This window comes from Panulirus ornatus, chromosome 14 (assembly GCF_036320965.1).
Source record: "Panulirus ornatus isolate Po-2019 chromosome 14, ASM3632096v1, whole genome shotgun sequence".
Classification (NCBI taxonomy): Eukaryota; Metazoa; Arthropoda; class Malacostraca; order Decapoda; family Palinuridae; genus Panulirus; species Panulirus ornatus.
The window spans coordinates 1,475,464-1,497,555 of NC_092237.1; the positions used below are offsets into that span (position 1 = coordinate 1,475,464).

Consider the following 22,092-nt stretch of genomic DNA (forward strand, 5'->3'; position numbering starts at 1 on the left):
GATTTGGTAAACAGAGAAGAGGTAGTAAAAGCTTTGCGGAAGATGAAAGCTGGCAAGACAGCAGGTTTGGATGGTATTGCAGTGGAATTTATTAAAAAAGCGGGTGACTGTATTGTTGACTGGTTGGTAAGGTTATTTAATGTATGTATGATACACGGTGAGGTGCCTGAGGATTGGCGGAATGCTTGCATAGTGACATTGTACAAAGGCAAAGGGGACAAAGGTGAGTGCTCAAATTACAGAGGTATAAGTTTGTTGAGTACTCCAGGGAAATTATATGGGAGGGTCTTGATTGAGAGGGTGAAGGCATGTACAGAGTATCAGATTGGGGAAGAGCAGTGTGGTTTCAGAAGTGGTAGAGGATGTGTGGATCAGGTGTTTGCTTTGAAGAATGTATGTGAGAAATACTTAGAAAAGCAAATGGATTTGTATGTAGCATTTATGGATCTGGAGAAGGCATATGATAGAGTTGATAGAGATGCTCTGTGGAAGGTATTAAGAATATATGGTGTGGGAGGCAAGTTGTTAGGAACAGTGAAAAGTTATTATCGAGGATGTAAGGCATCGGTATGTGTGGAAAGAGTCGAAAGTGATTGGCTCTCAGTGAATGTAGGTTTGTGGCAGAGGTGCGTGATTTCTCCATGGTTGTTTAATTTGTTTATGGATGGGGTTGTTAGGGAGGTGAATGCAAGAGTTTTGGAAAGAGGGGCAAGTATGCAGTCTGTTGGGGATGAGAGAGCTTGGGAAGTGAGTCAGTTGTTGTTTGCTGGTGATACATCGCTGGTGGCTGATTCATGTGAGACACTGCAGAAGCTGGTGACTGAGTTTGGTAAAGTGTGTGAAAGAAGAAAGTTGAGAGTAAATGTGAATAAGAGCAAGGTTATTAGGTACAGTAGGGTTGAGGGTCGTCAATTGGGAGGTAAGTTTGAATGGAGAAAAACTGGAGGAAGTGAATTGTTTTAGATATCTGGGAGTGGATTTGGCAGCGGATGGAACTATGGAAGCGTAAGTGAATCATAGGGTGGGGGAGGGGGCAAAAATTCTGGGAGCCTTAAAGAATGTGTGGAAGTCGAGAACATTATCTCAGAAAGCAAAAATGGGTATGTTTGAAGGAATGGTGGTTCCAACAATGTTGTATGGTTGCGAGGCGTAGGCTATGGATAGAGTTGTGCGCAGGAGGGGGGATGTGCTGGAAATGAGATGTTTAAGGACAATATGTGGTGTGAGGTGGTTTGATTAAGTAATAATAGGGTAAGAGAGATGTGTGGTAATAAAAAGAGTATGGTTGAGAGAGCAGAAGAGGGTGTTTTGAAATGGTTTGGTCACATGGAGAGAATGAGTGAGGAAAAATTGACAAAGAGGGAACAAGGAGAAGTGGGAGACCAAATTGGAGGTGGAAAGATGGAGTGAAAATGATTTTAAGTGATCGGGGCCTGAACATGCAGGAGGGTGAAAGGCATGCAAGGAATAGAGTGAATTGGAACGATGTGGTATACCAGGGTCGACGTGCTGTCATTGGATTGAACCAGGGCATGTGAAGCGCCTGGGGTAAACCATGGAAAGTTGTGTTGGGCCTGGATGTGGAAAGGGAGCTGTGGTTTCAGGGCATTATTACATGACAGCTAGAGACTGAGTGTGAACGAATGGGGCCTTTGTTGTCTTTTCCTGGCACTACCTTGCACACATGAGGGGGGAGGGGGTTGTTATTTCATGTGTGGCGAGGTGGTGATGGGAATGAATAAAGGCAGACAGTATGAATTATGTACATGTGTATATATGTATATGCCTGTGTGTGTATATATATGTATACGATTGAGATGTATAGGTATGTATATTTGCGTTGGTGGACATGTATGTATATACATGTGTACGTGGGTGGGTTGGGCCATTCTTTCGTCTGTTTCCTTGCGCTATCTCGCTGAGATGGGAGACAGCGACAAAGCAAAATAAATAAAAAGTTTGAATGGAGAAAAACTGGAGGAAGTGAAGTGTTTTAGATATCTGAGAGTGGATTTGGCAGCAGATGGAAGTGGAAGTGAGTCACAGAGTTGGGAAGGGGCGAAGGATCTTGGAGCATTGAAGAATGTGTGGAAGGTGTGAATGTTATCTTGGAGAGCAAAAATGGGGATGTTTGAGGGGATAGTGGTTCCAACAATGTTATATGGTTGTGAGGCATGGGTTATTGATAGGATTTTGCGGAGAAGGGTGGATGTGTTGGAACTGAGATGTTTGAGGACAATATGTGGTGTGAGATGGTTTGATTGAGCAAGTAATGAAAGGGTAAGAGAGATGTGTGGTAATAAAAAAGAGTGTGGTTGAAAGAGCAGAAGAGGGTGTATTGAAATGGTTTGGTCACATGCAGAGAATGAGTTGAGGAAAGATTGACAAAGAGATGTCAGAGGTGGAGGTGGAGGAAACGAAGAGAAGTGGGAGACCAAATTGGAGGTGGAAGGATGGAGTGAAAAAGATTTTGAGCGATTGAGGCCTGAACATGCAAGAGGGTGAAAGGTGTGCAAGGAATAGAGTGAATTGGAATGATGTGGTATACCAGGGTCGACGTGCTGCCATTGGATTGAACCAGGGCATGTGAAGCGTCTGGGGTAAACCATGAAAGTTTTGTGGGGCCTAGATGTAGAAAGGGAGCTGTGGTTTCAGTGCATTACACATGACAGTTAGAGACTGAGTATGAATGAATGTGGCCTTTGTTGTCTTTTCCTACTGCTACCTCACACACACGCAGGGGTAGGAGGATGCCCAATCTTGTGTGGCGGGGTGGCGACAGGAATGGATGAAGGCAGCAAGTATGAATATGTACATTTGTATATATGTCTGTATATGGATCTGTATATGTTGAAATGTATAGGTATGTATATATGCGTATGTGGGCGTGTATGTATATACAGATGTATATAGGTTGGGCCATTCTTTCATATGTTTCCTTGTGCTACCTTGCTAATGCGGGAGACAATGCATGGTTGTTGTATTGCTATTACTTCATGTTATCATGGTGATAAGTGGCTGCATGTGTCATACTTTATTAAGTATGGAAAAGAACCTCTTCCTTAGTAAACACAAATTTCTTTCATGAGCTCTTCAAAACTATATGGGATGAAAATAATTATACAAGTTGTGAGTTACCTTTCATTATTAGGTGATAATATTTGCTCTTTACATTGGCAGAGCGATGGAGATGGTTGCTCGAGGTCAGGTGGTGCTTGGTGATGATGGCCAATGTGTAAGATTATTACAGTCCTCTTAACATTTTTCCCCCTATCTTCACTATATAGTCAAAACCTTACAGTTTATTGTAGACTCAAAGCTTGAATTTCACTTGGTAATCATAAGCAAAAATTTTACACAGTTTTCTTTAAAAAGAAAAATACTTGCACTATACAGCATAATTTTCGAAATTCTGCCTTGCCTTTAGTGGGTCACACAAATATCAGTTTTCATTGATATGTAATGATTTACTGATGACAACTTGATACAAGCATTTCACATTTGGTTGTCTCTGCAAATACAGAATAATTTTGATAAAAAGTTCTTTTATTTATCACCTGTCTACATTAATTAAGCTTAATTTTTTAAATCTCCTCAAATCTATCCCACATGAACAGAAAATTCTATAAAAGTTTAGGTTGAAAGACTGCCAATAATAAATCAAGAGTAATATACTGTCCTATGTCCAGGTAGGTGTAAAGAGATGGATGTTGTATGCAGTATACAGTAGATGGAGTTTAAAGATCGAAGATATGAAATCATTAGGAAGATGCATAAATAGGAATACTGTACTTTGCGACTGTATGGCAGAGCAGGACACACGGCAGATAATATTTATATTTATTTATCATACTTAGTCGCTCTCTCTCGCGTTAGTGATGTAGCGCAAGGAAACAGACAAAAGAATGGCCCAACCCACCCACATACATGTGTATATACATAAATCCCCCCACACACACATATACATACCTCTACATTTCAATGTATACATACATACACATATACATATATACACCTGTACATATTCATACTTGCTGCCTTCATCCATTCCCTTCGCCACCATGCCACACATGAAATGGCACCCCCCCCTCCCCCACACGTATGTGTGAGGTAGCACAATTAAAAGACAGCAAAGGCTACATTCGTTCACACTCAGTCTCTAGCTGTCATGTGTAATGCATCGAAACCACAGCTTCCTTTCCACATCCAGGCCCCACAAAACTTTCTGTGGTTTACCTCAGATGCTTCACATGCCCTGGTTCAATCCATTGAACCATATGTAAGTAGGAAAGATGGCTAGAGAGCATTACTGGATTGTGTGTTAACTGATAGGCGCATGAAAAAGAGACTTGGATGTTAATGAGCTGAGAGGGGCAACTGGAGGGATGTCTGATCATTATCTTGTGGAGGCAAAGGTGAAGATTTGTAGAGGCTTTCAGAAAAGAAGAGAGAATGTTGCAGTGAAGAGAGTGGTGAGAGTAAGTGAGCTTGGAAAGGATACTTGTGTGAGGAAGTGCCAGGAGAGATCGAGTGCAGAATGGCAAAAGATGAGAGCAAATGACGTAAGGGGAGTCAGAGTGGAATGAGATGTATTTAGGGAAGCAGTGATGGCTTGCATAAAAGATGCTTGTGGGAGGTGGGCAGATTAGAAAGGGTAGTGAGTGGTGGGATGAAGAAGTAAGATTGTTAATGAAAGAGAAGAATGGCATTTGGAAGTTTTTTGAAGGGAAGTAGTGCAAAGGACTGGGGGATGTTTAAAAGAAAGAGGCAAGAGGTCAAGACAAAGGTGCAAGAGGTGAAAAAGAGGGCAATTGAAAATAAAGGTGAGAGAGTATCATTAAATTTTAGGGAGAATAAAAAGATGTTTTGGAAGGGGTAAATAAAGTGCGTAAGATGAGAACAAATGGGAACATCGGTGAAGAGGTCTAATAGGGAGGTAATAATATATATATATATTTTCTTATACTATTTGCCATTAACTGCATTAGCGAGGTAGCGATTAGAACAGAGGAGTGAATCTTTGAGGGAATATCCTCACTAGGACCCCTTCTCTGTTCCTTCTTTTGGAAATTAAAAACGAGAGGGAAGGATTTCCAGCTCCCCGCTCCCTCCCCTTTTAGTTGCCTTCTACGACACGCAGGGAATATGTGGGAAGTATTCTTTCTCCCCTATCCCCAGGGATAATATATATTTTCTTTCTTTCAAACTATTCGCCATTTCCCGTGTTAGCAAGGTAGCATTAAGAACAGAGGACTGGGCCTTTGAGGGAATAATATATATAATATATATATAATATATATACTTCCCACGTATTCCCTGCGTGTCGTAGAAGGCGACTAAAAGGGAAGGGAGTGGGGGGCTGGAAATCCTCCCCTCTCGTTTTTCTTTTTTTTTTTTTTTCCAAAAGAAGGAAGAGAGAAGGGGGTCAGGTGAGGATATTCCCTCAAAAGCCCAGTCCTCTGTTCTTAACGCTACCTCGCTATCGCGGGAAATGGCGAATAGTATGAAAAAAAAAAAAAAAATATATATATACTGGTAAATTATATGGGAGGGTATTGATTGAGAGGGTGAAGGCATGTACAGAGCATCAGATTGGGGAAGAGCAGTGTGGTTTCAGAAGTGGTAGAGGATGTGTGGATCAGGTGTTTGCTTTGAAGAATGTATGTGAGAAATACTTAGAAAAGCAAAAGGATTTGTATGTAGCATTCATGGATCTGGAGAAGGCATATGATAGAGTTGATAGAGATGCTCTGTGGAAGGTATTAAGAATATATGGTGTGGGAGGAAAGTTGTTAGAAGCAGTGAAAAGTTTTTATCGAGGATGTAAGGCATGTGTACGTGTAGGAAGAGAGGAAAGTGATTGGTTCTCAGTGAATGTAGGTTTGTGGCAGGGGTGTGTGATGTCTCCATGGTTGTTTAATTTGTTTATGGATGGGGTTGTTAGGGAGGTAAATGCAAGAGTTTTGGAAAGAGGGGCAAGTATGAAGTCTGTTGGGGATGAGAGAGCTTGGGAAGTGAGTCAGTTGTTGTTCGCTGATGATACAGCGCTGGTGGCTGATTCATGTGAGAAACTGCAGAAGCTGGTGACTGAGTTTGGTAAAGTGTGTGGAAGAAGAAAGTTAAGAGTAAATGTGAATAAGAGCAAGGTTATTAGGTACAGTAGGGTTGAGGGTCAAGTCAATTGGGAGGTGAGTTTGAATGGAGAAAAACTGGAGGAAGTGAAGTGTTTTAGATATCTGGGAGTGGATCTGGCAGCGGATGGAACCATGGAAGCGGAAGTGGATCATAGGGTGGGGGAGGGGGCGAAAATTCTGGGGGCCTTGAAGAATGTGTGGAAGTCGAGAACATTATCTCGGAAAGCAAAAATGGGTATGTTTGAAGGAATAGTGGTTCCAACAATGTTGTATGGTTGCGAGACGTGGGCTATGGATAGAGTTGTGCGCAGGAGGATGGATGTGCTGGAAATGAGATGTTTGAGGACAATGTGTGGTGTGAGGTGGTTTGATCGAGTGAGTAACGTGAGGGTAAGAGAGATGTGTGGAAATAAAAAGAGCGTGGTTGAGAGAGCAGAAGAGGGTGTTTTGAAGTTGTTTGGTCACATGGAGAGAATGAGTGAGGAAAGATTGACCAAGAGGATATATGTGTCGGAGGTGGAGGGAACGAGGAGAAGAGGGAGACCAAATTGGAGGTGGAAAGATGGAGTGAAAAAGATTTTGTGTGATCGGGGCCTGAACATGCAGGAGGGTGAAAGGAGGGCAAAGAATAGAGAGAATTGGAGCGATGTGGTATACTGGGGTTGACGTGCTGTCAGTGGATTGAATCAAGGCATGTGTATGGGGGTGGGTTGGGCCATTTCTTTCGTCTGTTTCCTTGCGCTACCTCGCAGACGCGGGAGAGAAAAAAAAAAAAAAAAAAAAAATCAGAACATTTAAAGTTCACATCTAAATCAATCGAGCCAGTTTTATCATTGCATGCCAAATAAGTTGAAACCAAGACCTCAAGAACTCCTGCCAGACAGCATAATACTGGACCACCAGTGGGACAAAACCTACCTCTCTTGAACTGCTCTCTACAGCTCCAGGGCCCCACCTACTCATTGCGGGCCTGCAGGGTAAGACATGTCACCCACACTGTCCAGAAGATGCTGCAAACTGATTCACTGGCATCTCAGTAATGTCAATATATCACAGCATGTAAATTGCACATAAATCACTAAACAATTTTACCACTGCACCTCTAAGGGTTAAACCCAGGCTACCAAGAACAGCATGCAGACAACATACCACTGGACTAAAGTCAAGTATAATTATTTTGTGTGATTTACCACAGTTTCTTTGTATTTTACTTGTTAACAATTCTGATTATAAACAGAGTCTAGGAATGTAGCTGTTCATAAGCTGGGGACTTGCTGTATTCAAGAGCAAAATAAAGTGTAAAAATATATACTTTAGAGAAGACATATGCTTTATTTTACTGCATGGAAACTGCAAAACTGTGGTTAGATTTCAAGATTAAAGTGATATTAAAATCCCAAACTTTGTACGAGATATATCTTTTGCTTGAGTGTTTGGGCTTTTGCGAGAACTTTAATAGTTTCATTTCACTGGGACTGAGGATACATACATACTAAATATAACTACAGGAGACTGCAACGGGCACGATGTAGGAGGCAGGCTGTGCTACCCACCCATCCAGGCGAAACCATATTAGAAAATGACCTGATAGAAAAAAAGCATATATATTTTATGACGTAAAAAACTAGAAATCTAATTAGGAGGGGAAATACATCTATATATGTATATAAGTGTTATCAGAATCCACCTGCTCAAGGTTACGCCATGAGTGAAAAGTCACTTCAGCTAGGTTATATCACTGGAAGTAAAGTCTCATCAAAGAAGTTTTTATTCAAATGAACCTACATTTCCATGCTACTAGAGGTAGCACAGCAATGGGCTGCAGGAGCCTTTAGAAAGGTACTGAATAACACCAGGACTTTTTCAAAGAAACCCCCTGGGCTAATTACAAATAAATGAATATCTATTTTGTGAGTTTTATTAAATTACCTAAGACCCAATTTCTATGAAAGTGTCCTAGCATTCACCAAGAAGTTTCTAAAGACTCCTTCAATCCAAGGCTGTACTATATCCAGTAACGGGAATGTAGCCTGCTTCTGAGTGAAAGTTCTTTAACGAGACAGTACACTCAATGATACAGCCTCACCTAAGGTGATTTTTCACATAGTGTAACCTCAAGCAAGAGGATCCAGTAATAACTCTATCTATCTATCTATATCTATATATACATAGGTCTGCAAGGCCTGGATGTGGATAGGGTGCTAAGGTTTCGGTGCATTACACATGACAGCTAGAGACTGTGAACAAATGTGGCCTCTTTTGTCTTTTCTTGGTGCTACCTCACTGAAGCAGGGGGGTAGCAATGCTGTTTATTGTTTCCTGTGGGGCAGGATTTCCCACATCTGAGTGGTAGTGCCAGGAAACAGACAAAAAATGGCCCATCAACTCTTGTTTTTTTCACACACATTCACCATTTCCCACTTTTGCAAGGTAGTGTTAAGAACAGAGGACTGAGCCTTTGAGGGAATATCTTCACTTGGCCCCCTTCTCTGTTCTTTTTTTTTTGGAAAAGTAAAAAAAAACCTTCCCCTTTACTCCACATCCTCCTTGAACCTCTTTCTTTTAGACATCATACACCTGACCCTTTTTCACTCTTCCTTTTATTTATTTTTATTTTTTCTTTTAGCTTGGAAGAAAGTAGCAGCTATCAGTCATTTTGCAAAGAATTACTTGGCATGCTGACACTTTATATGGCTGGAGGACATCTTGCAGCTTTGTTAGGAGGTAGCTGATGATGTCATGAACTTTGGCTGAAGATGAGCTGAAGATGTGGGCTTTCATCTTGACAGAAACGCAAAACACTCATTCCAAGAGATGCCTTAGAGTGAAGAAGCTTAGTTGACTCTGCCCATGCTTCTGCTAAATCACTGTGCTTCATAATGTAAAGGATTAGTGCTGGTCATGTGAAGCTTGTGCCAAGAGAGTCCTAAGAGATGGAGTTAAGCACCTTTAAAGCTTAACCATTTTGGAGTGCTCATGGAGAGTCAATGTGGACATAGCAGGACTATCATCATTCACAATGCACAAAGACAACTATATCTCCATAGCCATGGACTTCTTTGATGAGTGCTATCTATCTATAACTCTGATGCCCATTCCCTATGGGAACTCCCATCAAGGGGTGGCCAAGGCAGGAGTCTCCACTTATCCTTGTCTTTACATGCCTCCTTTGCATACACCAGTCCTAGCATTCTTCCACTATTTCTCTCAAGTATTCCTCCACCCTATTTGCCTGTGTCACAAGTGGTCTCCCCCTCACATCAACCCCTTTAATTGTATTGTCATATACTCTCCTTGTAAACTCCCAGTCTTGCATTCTTTCCACACACCCAAACCCCTCAAAGTATTATGTTTCACCCATTCTACCACTCCACAATTCACTCCCTTTGCATTTCCTGACATACCACATTTCTCATACATCCATTCATTTCTTAATTCCATCTAGCCACACCACATGCTCCAAATAGCTCATTTTCACAGCCTAGATTCTTGACCAGTGTGACTCACACTGTTTTGGCTGCATAGGTCAGGGTTGGGAGGACTATGCTGTCCCTTAATCCCCTCTTCACTTCCATGCTTTCTCCCTTATCTTTACTTTCATATCACCACTTACCTAAGACAGCACCTAGATACTTAAATTCTTTCATTTCCCATATTTTCCCCCTATATCCAGAGCACAATTTATTACACTTTCATCTTTCACTCTATATGGTTTTACAAAATCTATACTTTCACTCAGTTTCTTTTCAAACACCATTACTTAACTTGCATTTACCTTAAATTGCTCATGCTTACACACATCATAAAACACACTCACAACCTTCTGCAACTCCTCTTCACTCTCGGCAAACAATACAGTATCATCCACAAACGGGCTTGCCACTAGCCTACATATCTCACTGCCACACCATCTCTGCACCCTTTTCCCTAGTTTTGCTTTTATCTCTCTTATCACTCCATCCATATATATGTTAAAAAGCTCTGCCTCACACCTACATGTATCCAAAAACTTTTGCTCAGCTATCCCTACTCTCTTACACAGGCATTAGCTTCTCTATAGAAGGCTTTCACGCCATCCAACAGTTGTCTCCTTTTACCATATATCCTTAACACCTCCCACAAAGCATTCCACTCGACTCTATCATATGCTTTCTCCAGATCCATAAAAAAATGCATACAACTTCTTGCCTTTCACTAAATACTTTTCCATGGTCATCTTTACTACAAAAATCTGATTCACACATCCTTTACCTTTCCTAATACCCTCTTGCTCTTCACTTTTTCTCCATTCAGTCACTTTCATCACTCTGTCAATTAATATTCATACATTCACTTTTCCTGGTATATTTAACAGACTTATTCCCCTATAATTGCTACATACATCCTTAGCACCTTTTCCTTTGAATAAAGGAACAATAATAGCTTTCACCTAATCCTCAGGCACAACCATTTGTTTTCAAGCTAAAGTACATATAAGATGCATCCATTCTATCACTCTTTCTCCTCCATACTTCAGCATTTCAGCCACAATCCCATCCACTCCAGGTGCCTTTCTTACCTTCATCCTTGTTACTGCCCTTCTTACCCTCCCTTTCTGCTACAGGCCCTTGCACTTGTATCCTCTTCCTTCCCTCCTCCATACCCATGCATGTAACAACTGCTACATCAGTTCTTCAAAATACTCTTTCCATCTTCCTTTCACTTACTCCTTTTGATTCAGCAACTCCCCTTCCTTATTTCTCCACTTTTACATCCACCTCTTTCCTTTTTCACCTGCTTCCAGTATGGTTTTTGTATTTCAAAATTTTCTACTTCCTTCCTCCTTCATCTACTCTATCTTTGTTTTTTTTTTATCAGATTCTTAACATTCCTCTAATATATTTTCTATTCTTCCCTCCTCCTTTGGTGAATTTCCAATGGTTACATTACTATCGAGTAATCTACCATATGATGAGTGCCTAGAAGCTAATACCATCTAAGATCAGGGAACCACTACATTAAGAGTGCTGATGGACTGGTTTTTCACCTATTTTGATATGCCAAATGAGTTACACTCTAACAAAGATTGTGGACTGTTCTGTTCAGTCCAGGCCAAGACATGACTGCAAGTTTATCAACAGAAACCATAAGAGCATGTTCAGAGCAGACCTCAGTGCACAGCTTACAACAAATGCAGAACTGGTCAAAAAAACATGGGATAAAGAACCAAAGAGCATAGTAAGTACAGAGTAATTGACAATAAACTCACACAAATCAAGAAGAAACCCATAGTTAAAGAATACAAGAGTATGAATCCACAAAGCCACATGAAGGAGGAGTCACAGAGAACCACATACACAGTGCTCTATGGGTACTAAGAACCATAAGAGCAGGATAACAGGGCATTACAGATATAGACAAACATGACGGTGCATAAGAGACAGTAGAGGACAAACTTTAGGTGTGCAGCCAGCGTTGCAGAGATGGTGCCCTTGAAAGTGAGATGGTGGAGGAGGTGGCAGTACTTTGCCCAACCACACTCTCTGCTCATACCTGTGCTAGCCTGCAAGAACATCATTTCCTTAGTATCATCACAGCTTTACACTAGGGTCAAACATGAAAGTAATCCTGATGCAAAAAGTAAACATAATAATCTGAGATTATTCCATCTGGAAAAACTTAACTACACAATAAATATTTCTTACTAAGCCTTTATTACAGTGATTATCTGGAATATATATATATATATATATATATATATATATATATATATATATATCCCTGGGGATAGGGGATTAAGAATATTTCCCACGTATTCCCTGCGTGTCGTAGAAGGCGACTAAAAGGGGAGGGAGCGGGAGGCTGGAAATCCTCCCCTCTCGTTTTTTTTTAATTTTCCAAAAGAAAGAACAGAGTGGGCCAGGTGAGGATATTCCAAAAAAGGCCCAGTCCTCTGTTCTTAATGCTACCTCGCTAACGCGGGAAATGGTGAATAGTTTAAAAGAAAAAAAAGAAAAAATATATATATATATATATATATATATATATATATATATATATATATATATACATTATCCCTGGGGATAGGGGATTAAGAATACTTCCCACGTATTCCCTGCGTGTCGTAGAAGGCGACTAAAAGGGGAGGGAGCGGGGGGCTGGAAATCCTCCCCTCTCGTTTTTTTTTTTTTAATTTTCCAAAAGAAGGAACAGAGGGGGCCAGGTAAGGATATTCCAAAAAAGGCCCAGTCCTCTGTTCTTAACGCTACCTCGCTAACGCGGGAAATGGCGAAAAGTTTGAAAAAAAAAAAAAAAAAATATATATATACATATATATATATTATCCCAGGGATAGGGGATTAAGAATACTTCCCACGTATTCCCTGCATGTCGTAGAAGGCGACTAAAAGTGGAGGGAGCGGGGGGCAGGAAATCCTCCCCTCTCGTTTTTTTTTTTAAATTTTCCAAAAGAAGGAACAGAGGGGGCCAGGTGAGGATATTCCAAAAAAGGCCCAGTCCTCTGTTCTTAGCGCTACCTCGCTAACGCGGGAAATGGCGAATAGTTTAAAAGAAAGAAGAAAAGAAAGAATATATATATATATATATATATATATATATATATATATATATATATATATATATATATATATATTATTATTATGTAGGTTTGCGGCAGGGGTGTGTGATGTCTCCATGGTTGTTTAATTTGTTTATGGATGGGGTTGTTAGGGAGGTAAATGCAAGAGTTTTGGAAAGAGGGGCAAGTATGAAGTCTGTTGGGGATGAGAGAGCTTGGGAAGTGAGTCAGTTGTTGTTCGCTGATGATACAGCGCTGGTGGCTGATTCATGTGAGAAACTGCAGAAGCTGGTGACTGAGTTTGGAAAAGTGTGTGGAAGAAGAAAGTTAAGAGTAAATGTGAATAAGAGCAAGGTTATTAGGTACAGTAGGGTTGAGGGTCAAGTCAATTGGGAGGTGAGTTTGAATGGAGAAAAACTGGAGGAAGTGAAGTGTTTTAGATATCTGGGAGTGGATCTGGCAGCGGATGGAACCATGGAAGCGGAAGTGGATCATAGGGTGGGGGAGGGGGCAAAAATCCTGGGGGCCTTGAAGAATGTGTGGAAGTCGAGAACATTATCTCGGAAAGCAAAAATGGGTATGTTTGAAGGAATAGTGGTTCCAACAATGTTGTATGGTTGCGAGGCGTGGGCTATGGATAGAGTTGTGCGCAGGAGGATGGATGTGCTGGAAATGAGATGTTTGAGGACAATGTGTGGTGTGAGGTGGTTTGATCGAGTAAGGTAAGGGTAAGAGAGATGTGTGGAAATAAAAAGAGCGTGGTTGAGAGAGCAGAAGAGGGTGTTTTGAAGTGGTTTGGGCACATGGAGAGGATGAGTGAGGAAAGATTGACCAAGAGGATATATGTGTCGGAGGTGGAGGGAACAAGGAGAAGAGGGAGACCAAATTGGAGGTGGAAAGATGGAGTGAAAAAGATTCGGTGTGATCGGGGCCTGAACATGCAGGAGGGTGAAAGGAGGGCAAGGAATAGAGTGAATTGGAGCGATGTGGTATACCGGGGTTGACGTGCTGTCAGTGGATTGAAGCAAGGCATGTGAAGCGTCTGGGGTAAACCATGGAAAGCTGTGTAGGTATGTATATTTGTGTGTGTGGACGTATGTATATACATGTGTATGGGGGGGGGTCATTTCTTTCGTCTGTTTCCTTGCGCTACCTCGCAAATGCGGGAGACAGCGACAAAGTAAAAAAAAATTATTATTATATTATTATTTTGCTTTGTCGCGTTTGCGAGGTAGCGCAAGGAAACAGATGAAAGAAATGGCCAAACCCACCCCCATACACAATGTATATACATACACGTCCACACACGCAAATATACATACCTATACATCTCAATGTACACATATATATACACACACAAACACATACATATATACCCATGCACACAATTCACACTGTCTGCCTTTATTCATTCTCATCGCCAACTCACCACACATGGAATAGCATCCCCCTCCCTCCTCATGTGTGCGAGGTAGCACTAGGAAAAGACAACAAAGGCCCCATTCGTTCACAGTCAGTCTCTAGCTGTCATGCAATAATGCCCAAAACCACAGCTCCCTTTCCACATCCAGGCCCCACACAACTTTCCATGGTTTACCCCAGACGCTTCACATGCCCTGATTCAATCCACTGACAGCACGTCAACCCTGGTATACTACATCGATCCAAGTAACTCTATTCCTTGCCCGCCTTTCACCCTCCTGCATGTTCAGGCCACGATCACTCAAAATCTTTTTCACTCCATCTTTCCACCTCCAATTTGGTCTCCCACTTCTCCTCGTTCCCTCCACCTCCAACACATATATCCTCTTGGTCAATCTTTCCTCACTCATTCTCTCCATGTGCCCAAACCATTTCAAAACACCCTCTTCTGCTCTCTCAACCACGTTCTTTTTATTTCCACACATCTCTCTTACCCTTACATTACTTACTTGATCAAACCACCTCACACCACACACTGTCCTCAAACATCTCATTTCCAGCACATCCACCCTCCTGCGCACAACTCTATCCATAGCCCACGCCTCGCAACCATACAACATTGTTGGAACCACTATACCTTCAAACATACCCATTTTTGCTTTCCGAGACAATGTTCTCGACTTCCACACATTCGTCAAGGCTTCCAGGATTTTCGCCCCCTCCCCCACCCTATGATTCACTTCCGCTTCCATGGTTCCATCCGCTACCAGATCCACTCCCAGATATCTAAAACACTTTACTTCCTCCAGTTTTTCTCCATTCAAACTTACCTCCCAATTGACTTGACCCCCAACCCTACTGTACCTAATAACTTTGCTCTTATTCACATTTACTCTTAACTTTCTTCTTTCACACACTTTACCAAACTCAGTCACCAGCTTCTGCAGTTTCTCACATGAATCAGCCACCAGCGCTGTATCATCAGCGAACAACAACTGACTCACTTCCCAAGCTCTCTCATCCCCAACAGACTTCATACTTGCCCCTCTTTCCAAAACTCTTGCATTCACCTCCCTAACAACCCCATCCATAAACAAATTAAACAACCATGGAGACATCACACACCCCTGCCGCAAACCTACATTCACTGAGAACCAATCACTTTCCTCTCTTCCTACACGTACACATGCCTTACATCCTCGATAAAAACTTTTCACTGCTTCTAACAACTTTCCTCCCACACCATATATTCTTAATACCTTCCACAGAGCATCTCTACCAACTCTATCATATGCCTTCTCCAGATCCATAAATGCTACATACAAATCCATTTGCTCTTCTAAGTATTTCTCACATACATTCTTCAAAGCAAACACCTGATCCACACATCCTCTACCACTTCTGAAACCACACTGCTCTTCCCCAATCTGATGCTCTGTACATGCCTTCACCCTCTCAATCAATACCCTCCCATATAATTTACCAGGAATACTCAACAAACTTATACCTCTGTAATTTGAGCACTCACTCTTATCCCCTTTGCCTTTGTACAATGGCACTATTCACGCATTCCGCCAATCCTCAGGCACCTCACCATGAGTCATACGTACATTAAATAACCTTACCAACCAGTCAACAACATATATATATATATATATCTTTTCTTTTTTTCTTTCAAACTATTTGCCATTTCCCGCGTTAGCGAGGTAGCGTTAAGAACAGAGAACTGGGCCTTTGAGGGAATATCCTCACCTGGCCTTCTTCTCTGTTCCTTCTTTTGGAAAAAAAAAAGAAAAAAAAAAAAAAAAAATGAGAGGGGAGGATTTCCAGCCCCCCGCTCCCTCCCCTTTTAGTCGCCTTCTACGACACGCAGGGAATACGTGGGAAGTATTCTTTCCCCCCTATCCCCAGGGATAATATATATATATATATATATATATATATATATATATATATATATATATATATATATATATATATATATATATATATATATATAAATATATATACACACACACAGACATATACATATATACACATGTACATAATTCATACTGTCTGCCCTTATTCATTCCCGTCACCACCCCGCCACACATGAAATGACAACCCCCTCCCCCTAAATGTGAGCGAGGTAGTGCTAGGAAAAGACAAGGGCCACATCCACTTCAGTATCTAGCTGTCATGTATAATGCACCGAAACCACAGCTCCCTTTCCACATCCAGGCCCCACACAACTTTCCATGGTTTACCCCAGACGCTTCACATGCCCTGGTTCACTCCAATGACAGCATGTCGACCCCAGTATACCACATCGTTTCAATTCGTTCTATTTCTTGCACGCCTTTCACCCTCCTGCATGTTCAGGCCCCGATCACTCAAAATCTTTTACACTCCATCTTTCCACCTCCAATTTGGTCTCCCACTTCTCGTTCCCTCCACCTCTGACACATATATCCTCTTGGTCAATCTTTCCTCACTCATTCTCTCCATGTGACCAAACCATTTCAAAACACCCTCTTCTGCTCTCTCAACCACACTCTTTTTATTACCACACATCTCTCTTACCCTTTCATTACTTACTCGATCAAACTACCTCACACCACATATTGTCCTCAAACATCTCATTTCCAGCACATCCACCCTCCTCCGCACAACTCTAACTATAGACCACGCCTCGCACCCATATAGCATTGTTGGAAGCACTATTCCTTCAAACATACCCATTTTTGCTTTCCAAGATAACGTTCTCGACTTCCACACATCTTTCAACGCTCCCAGAACTTTCGCCCCCTCCCCCACCCAATGATTCACTTCCACTTCCATGGTTCCATCCGCTGCCAAATCCACTCCCAGATATCTAAAACACTTCACTTCCTCCAGCTTTTCTCCATTCAAAGTTACCTCCTAATTGACTTGTCCCTCAACCCTACTGTACCTAATAACCTTGATCTTATTCACATTTACTCTCAGCTTTCTTCTTTCACACACTTTACCAAACTCAGTCACCAGCTTCTGCAGTTTCTCACAGGAATCAGCCACCAGCGCTGTATCATCAGCGAACAACAACCGACTCACTTCCCAAGCTTTCTCATCCACAACAGACTGCGTACTTGCCCCTATTTCCAAAACTCTTGCATTCATCTCCCTAACCCCATCCATAAACAAATTAAACAACCATGGAGACATCACACACCCCTGCCGCAAACCAACATTCACTGAGAACCAACCACTTTCCTCTCTTCCTATACGTACACATGCCTTACATCCTCGATAAAAACTTTTCACTGCTTCTAACAACTTGCCTCCCACACCTTATATTCTTAATATATATATATATATATATATATATATATATATATATATATATATATATATATATATATATATATATATCAATGCAAACTACATGTCGACTACGAAGACAACTCTGAAAGATGTTTTGAAAGATGTTTTCTAATAGGTTCACCATAAAGCTTGATATTAAATTTTCACTTACGCAGTTATCTTGAAATTTGCTAAAATCTTCACTTTTGTAATATTTGTTTTACTGCAATAAGTTTACAACATTCATGCATCCAATATATTTCGTTTAATTTGTTCATGATGACTAATGCTTGTGACCTTCGGCATTATTCACCACATCGTCTCCACAGGGTTAGGACACTGATTTTTATTACACCCCTAACAAATGTCCCTCAGCCTGACCCATAATTTTCATGTCAAGGGCGATCTTAACAACACCCTCATCTTTAGTGCACTACATAGTACAACCTCACCTTTTCTACATCCGTAACACCTAAGACCTTTGACCTTATCCTTCTGGGTTAGGTCAAAGGACCAAAAACTTAGTGGATACATTTCACCTTATGGGTCACGCACAACTCATCTTTACAGTGTTCCAGATGAAGTTCGTTGATTATGGGAAATAAATGTAAAAATGAAAAGCAACATGGTAAAACAATAGTCCCCTCTTCTGAGACAAATTAATACCAGCATTAAAAGTGAGGTAAACTGACCTCCAACCAGGAATCGAGAACCAGGACAATCGTGCCCACAGCATCCAATGTTGCACACCAGGGGAACTCGGTCGTTGCTCTCACCACATCTACCATTATCTGATTTGTTGGTAATGTTCTCGATGATTGAGGACTTGCAAACATTGCTGGCACTGTTTTGGACCATACCCTGTCAGCTGCGTGTTTTCCTTCTCTAGCATTTCTTCTAGTGTTTGGGGAAGTGACTGCTTGAGAGGTGGATATCCGGAGCAGCCAGTCGGCAATCGATCGCCTTTTCCTACCAGGGGGAAAGATAACTACCTGTGGAAGGTGTAAATGAGGTAGTGAAACAGATATGACTGACGTTATGCAAATAACACCGGTAGATGTTTTATCATGGACCTCTGCGGTCTGCTCTATGGTCTGCATGTGATCTTAAAAACAGTATAAGTACTGTCTGTGAACTTAAAAACATACGATAAGTACTGCTTAGTATTATCATAAGCTCAAGATTACAATGATGTAGAAATTAAGACAATTTGACTTGCTTTGCATGTTAGCATGAACAAAATGTCATGTTTGCGATATGGTTAAAGCTAATAAATAGGGACTAGAATGCCCTTGTGGACCTCCTACCAGATGTATTGAAAATAGTTTCCATGCAATACTATTTTTTTTTAATACATGAGTCATCTTTATCTCCCTCCTTTATGGCTTACCTAACAATCCACAACACAAGGAACAGAACAAAATCAAAAGAAATCAAACACAAACATTCAATGATTATTTTTTCTGTAAAAAAAACACGTAGATGTATTACAAGCATATTCATTGTAATCAAGATTACTGTATTTTTTCTTTTTCAATATAGATGAATATTAGGCTAAGGAATACAAGGATAAAACTGCATTTTATGTGAAGGAATGTAAGGATAAACTGTGCATTTTATGAGAAGGAATGCAAGGATAAACGGTGCATTTTATGAGAAGGAATGCAAGGATAAACGGTGCATTTTATGAGAAGGAATGCAAGGATAAACGGTGCATTTTATGAGAAACATTCTTACAGTTGAACATCATCGCTTTACACATATGAATGTGATAACTTGTTGAGAGGCCCAAGACTTTTTATATTCAACACTTACAAATTGAGAACAGACTCGCTAGCTCCTTGATAAAATTTTACACGGTTATAGAACTAAGGGCAGTGAAAACAAAGTACATTGGTTATGCAATTCAGGGAAGTCTAATTGTGCACTGTAATCAAACTAAGTAAAAGAATATTGAATAGTTGTAACTATTATATTTACTCTAAAATAACGTTTTTCCTCCTGTCTCTTTCCATCTTCCTCTAATAATAAATCACTAACTGCAATCACAAAAGTTCAGCACACATGGTTTTCAAGGTTACGAAGTATACCTGCAGCTCCGTCTGTCCTGCTGCCAACTCGGGGAAAGACTCGGGCGATAAGAGTAATTGCTCATCCCAAGACTCATGATGCCCTTCTAAAAAGATTAACTTTCATGAACTGCACAAACATTCATGATCTTTCTTTTGTAGAACATTATCTTGCGTATAATAATTCTGCTGCTCACACTAGAAAAGTAACAAATTCAATTTCCAAATGTACCCTGTCCTCGAGATTATTGTGAGAATGGGGGTATACACCCCGTCTTTCTCTGACTATCTCTTTTTCCACTCCATGTTTCAACCCATTCACGATGAAAGGCCATCCAAGCTACAAACCTAGCGCATCAGTCTTTGCAGACTCATCTTCATTTGACTCGCATTCCACTTTCCCCTCCTAAAAGTCACTGTAAATATGATCAGAGTTCTTATGCGGTGTTTTTTCATCTAAAGTATGGGTGATAATCTCTCTTCTCTCGAAAGAAAGACTTTGTAGTCTTTGGCTAAAGGTGTTTATAACAACTACTTTTCTCTCCAGACGATAAGCATTCTTTTAGACTTTTCAAACACCCTTGAATGAACCTAACTTTTCTTCACTCTGTCTAAGCCTATACCCCTCCTAATCACGTTTTATGTAATGAAATTGTACTCCCTCTCTCTCTCTCTCTCTCTCTCTCTCTCTCTCTCTAACACAAACAAGACGTTTAAACAAGATGGTATCTCTAATTTTGAAAAAGCATTACTCGGGCCCGTGATTGCTCGTGTTACACTTATATTAAAAATCCAAATTTATCCCTCATGTTGGAAACGTGCACCAAAAGAGCGTATCCCAGAGTAACCATTCTAACACCATTCTACATCTGTCCTAATGCTTTGATCTCTGTTACTTCAAAAGCCTCTGATGCTCACTTTAACCATTTCCAATAACAGGCTGCTTCTGTACCTTCCTCATTAACCGCAACACATAATACTTGGCAAGCGCATGTGTTCCACGATTCCTGGGTGAACGTTGGCAATTCAAGGGTGGGTCGTTGAGTGCATTTCTGTACAACGATAAGCTCTGGAACTGTTTAATCTTATATCTTTTCAAACAGCTACATTTTTTTTTTGAGGGGGCAAATTTTTTCCCCTTTCCTGAAAAGCTGTAACTTCTATCATAATTTCTTGTTTCTCTGGTTCTTTTTATGATTCAATTCAGGCCTGGCTTCGATAATCGATTTTGTCCATGACTATGTCTCCACTACAGAAAAAAATTAATATCTGTGTTGTCTTAACAGGGAATGTGTTAGCGGACTCAGTTTCCGTGAAGTTACCTTTACGTAAGCCGACGGAGAGTAAAGCGTCGTCGTGGGCCCTCTCGTTTCAAAGGAGCCCATCTTACTCTATTCCCAAATGGAGGGTAGCTTAAATCTACATCTACAACACCGGTAACGATATATGAGCAGTGGACCTTTAGTTATCATTCTGTTATAGATGGACCTACCTGGTTTGCGTTCTGAGTGTTGGTGTTAGCGTTGACGTTATTGTTGGAGATGTCATTGTTATTATTGAGATTGTTGTTACTGTTGTTGTTGTTAATGTTATTACTGACGTTGAGGATAAGGGTGATAATGCCCGTGACGAAGGTGAGGTAGTTGAAGGTGTTGAAACCGGCTAGGAGCCCGCTCACTTGCGCACATTTGCGAGTCTTTCTGCTGTTCCTATGCATATAAATAACAGGCGCCCCGGCCTCCCTCGCTCCTCTCCATATGACCTCTTGTCCCCCAGTGTTGTCCCTGTTTGTCATCCTTCTAATACCACCTGTGGTGTGCGCTCCATCGTGGTCTGTATCTCTAGCATCTATACTCTCCATGTAAACCGGTTTGTCGTCATATAACATGAGCTTCAGCTCCGAATATCCGGCATATCGTGCTCCAAGAATCAAGGGATCACTGGCCGCCACAATACTGGCACCACTTGTGGCTGATGCTCTATCATCACTCGGGATATTAAATCTGATATCACTTACTGACATATTTGCAATGTCACGCAGGTCCACATGTGCTTCATTTTCAGTTGCACTTGTGATATCACCTCGAGTCCTGTCCTCGTGATCACCCACCTTCACAATTTCATGGAAAGCTGATTTCTCTCCACCACACACACCGATAGCTTCACAAGACGACCTAGTAAAGTTTTGGAAAAACATTCTCTTGGACAACACCTCACCAGTATCCATGACACCAGATGTCTCTGTCAGGAATCGCCATTCACTAAGGTATAACTTCAGAAGAACTTCACATTCATACTTAAGCAATCTGAATTCCAGTTCCTGGAAACTGCCGTAGGTGGCGGGTTCGAGGCAACCCACTAACGTCATAGAGACGACAATGTAAACAAGAGCTCCCATCTTGTTCGCTTTTGTTGTCCTTGTCATCCTTGTCGATAACGGTATCAGTTTCCTTATGTCTCTGTTCTTTTTTCTCTGCCAGCTTCGTTTATCTTCAGAGTAAACCAGTGCTTAACTGTCTGCCACAATATCTTACGACCATGAGTGAATAATGAGAAAGTATCAGAAGTCTCTTGTCACGTGAAGACA

General features: G+C 41.1%; 2 protein-coding genes across 3 annotated transcripts in view; one reads left to right on the plus strand and one right to left on the minus strand.

The window, feature by feature from the left end:
• The window catches only part of Gart (trifunctional purine biosynthetic protein adenosine-3 Gart), a 100,225-nt gene extending 96,685 nt beyond the window's left edge, over nucleotides 1–3,540 (plus strand). For both annotated transcript variants that reach the window (XM_071669274.1, XM_071669273.1), the window contains one exon: nucleotides 3,181–3,540. In XM_071669274.1, coding sequence (XP_071525375.1) covers nucleotides 3,181–3,259 — 79 coding nt within the window. In that variant the 3' untranslated portion in view covers nucleotides 3,260–3,540. The remainder of the gene's footprint in view (nucleotides 1–3,180) is intronic.
• A 3,617-nt stretch (nucleotides 3,541–7,157) lies between these two features.
• LOC139753138 (uncharacterized) lies at nucleotides 7,158–22,054 on the minus strand. Its single transcript, XM_071669282.1, has 4 exons — nucleotides 20,998–22,054; nucleotides 18,129–18,428; nucleotides 11,570–11,676; nucleotides 7,158–7,718 (listed from the first exon to the last, which is right to left on the minus strand). The coding sequence occupies exons 1-4, from the start codon at nucleotides 21,928–21,930 to the stop codon at nucleotides 7,637–7,639; spliced, it is 1,422 nt and encodes a 473-aa protein (XP_071525383.1). The 5' UTR covers nucleotides 21,931–22,054; the 3' UTR covers nucleotides 7,158–7,636.
• Between the last annotated feature and the right edge of the window lie 38 nt (nucleotides 22,055–22,092).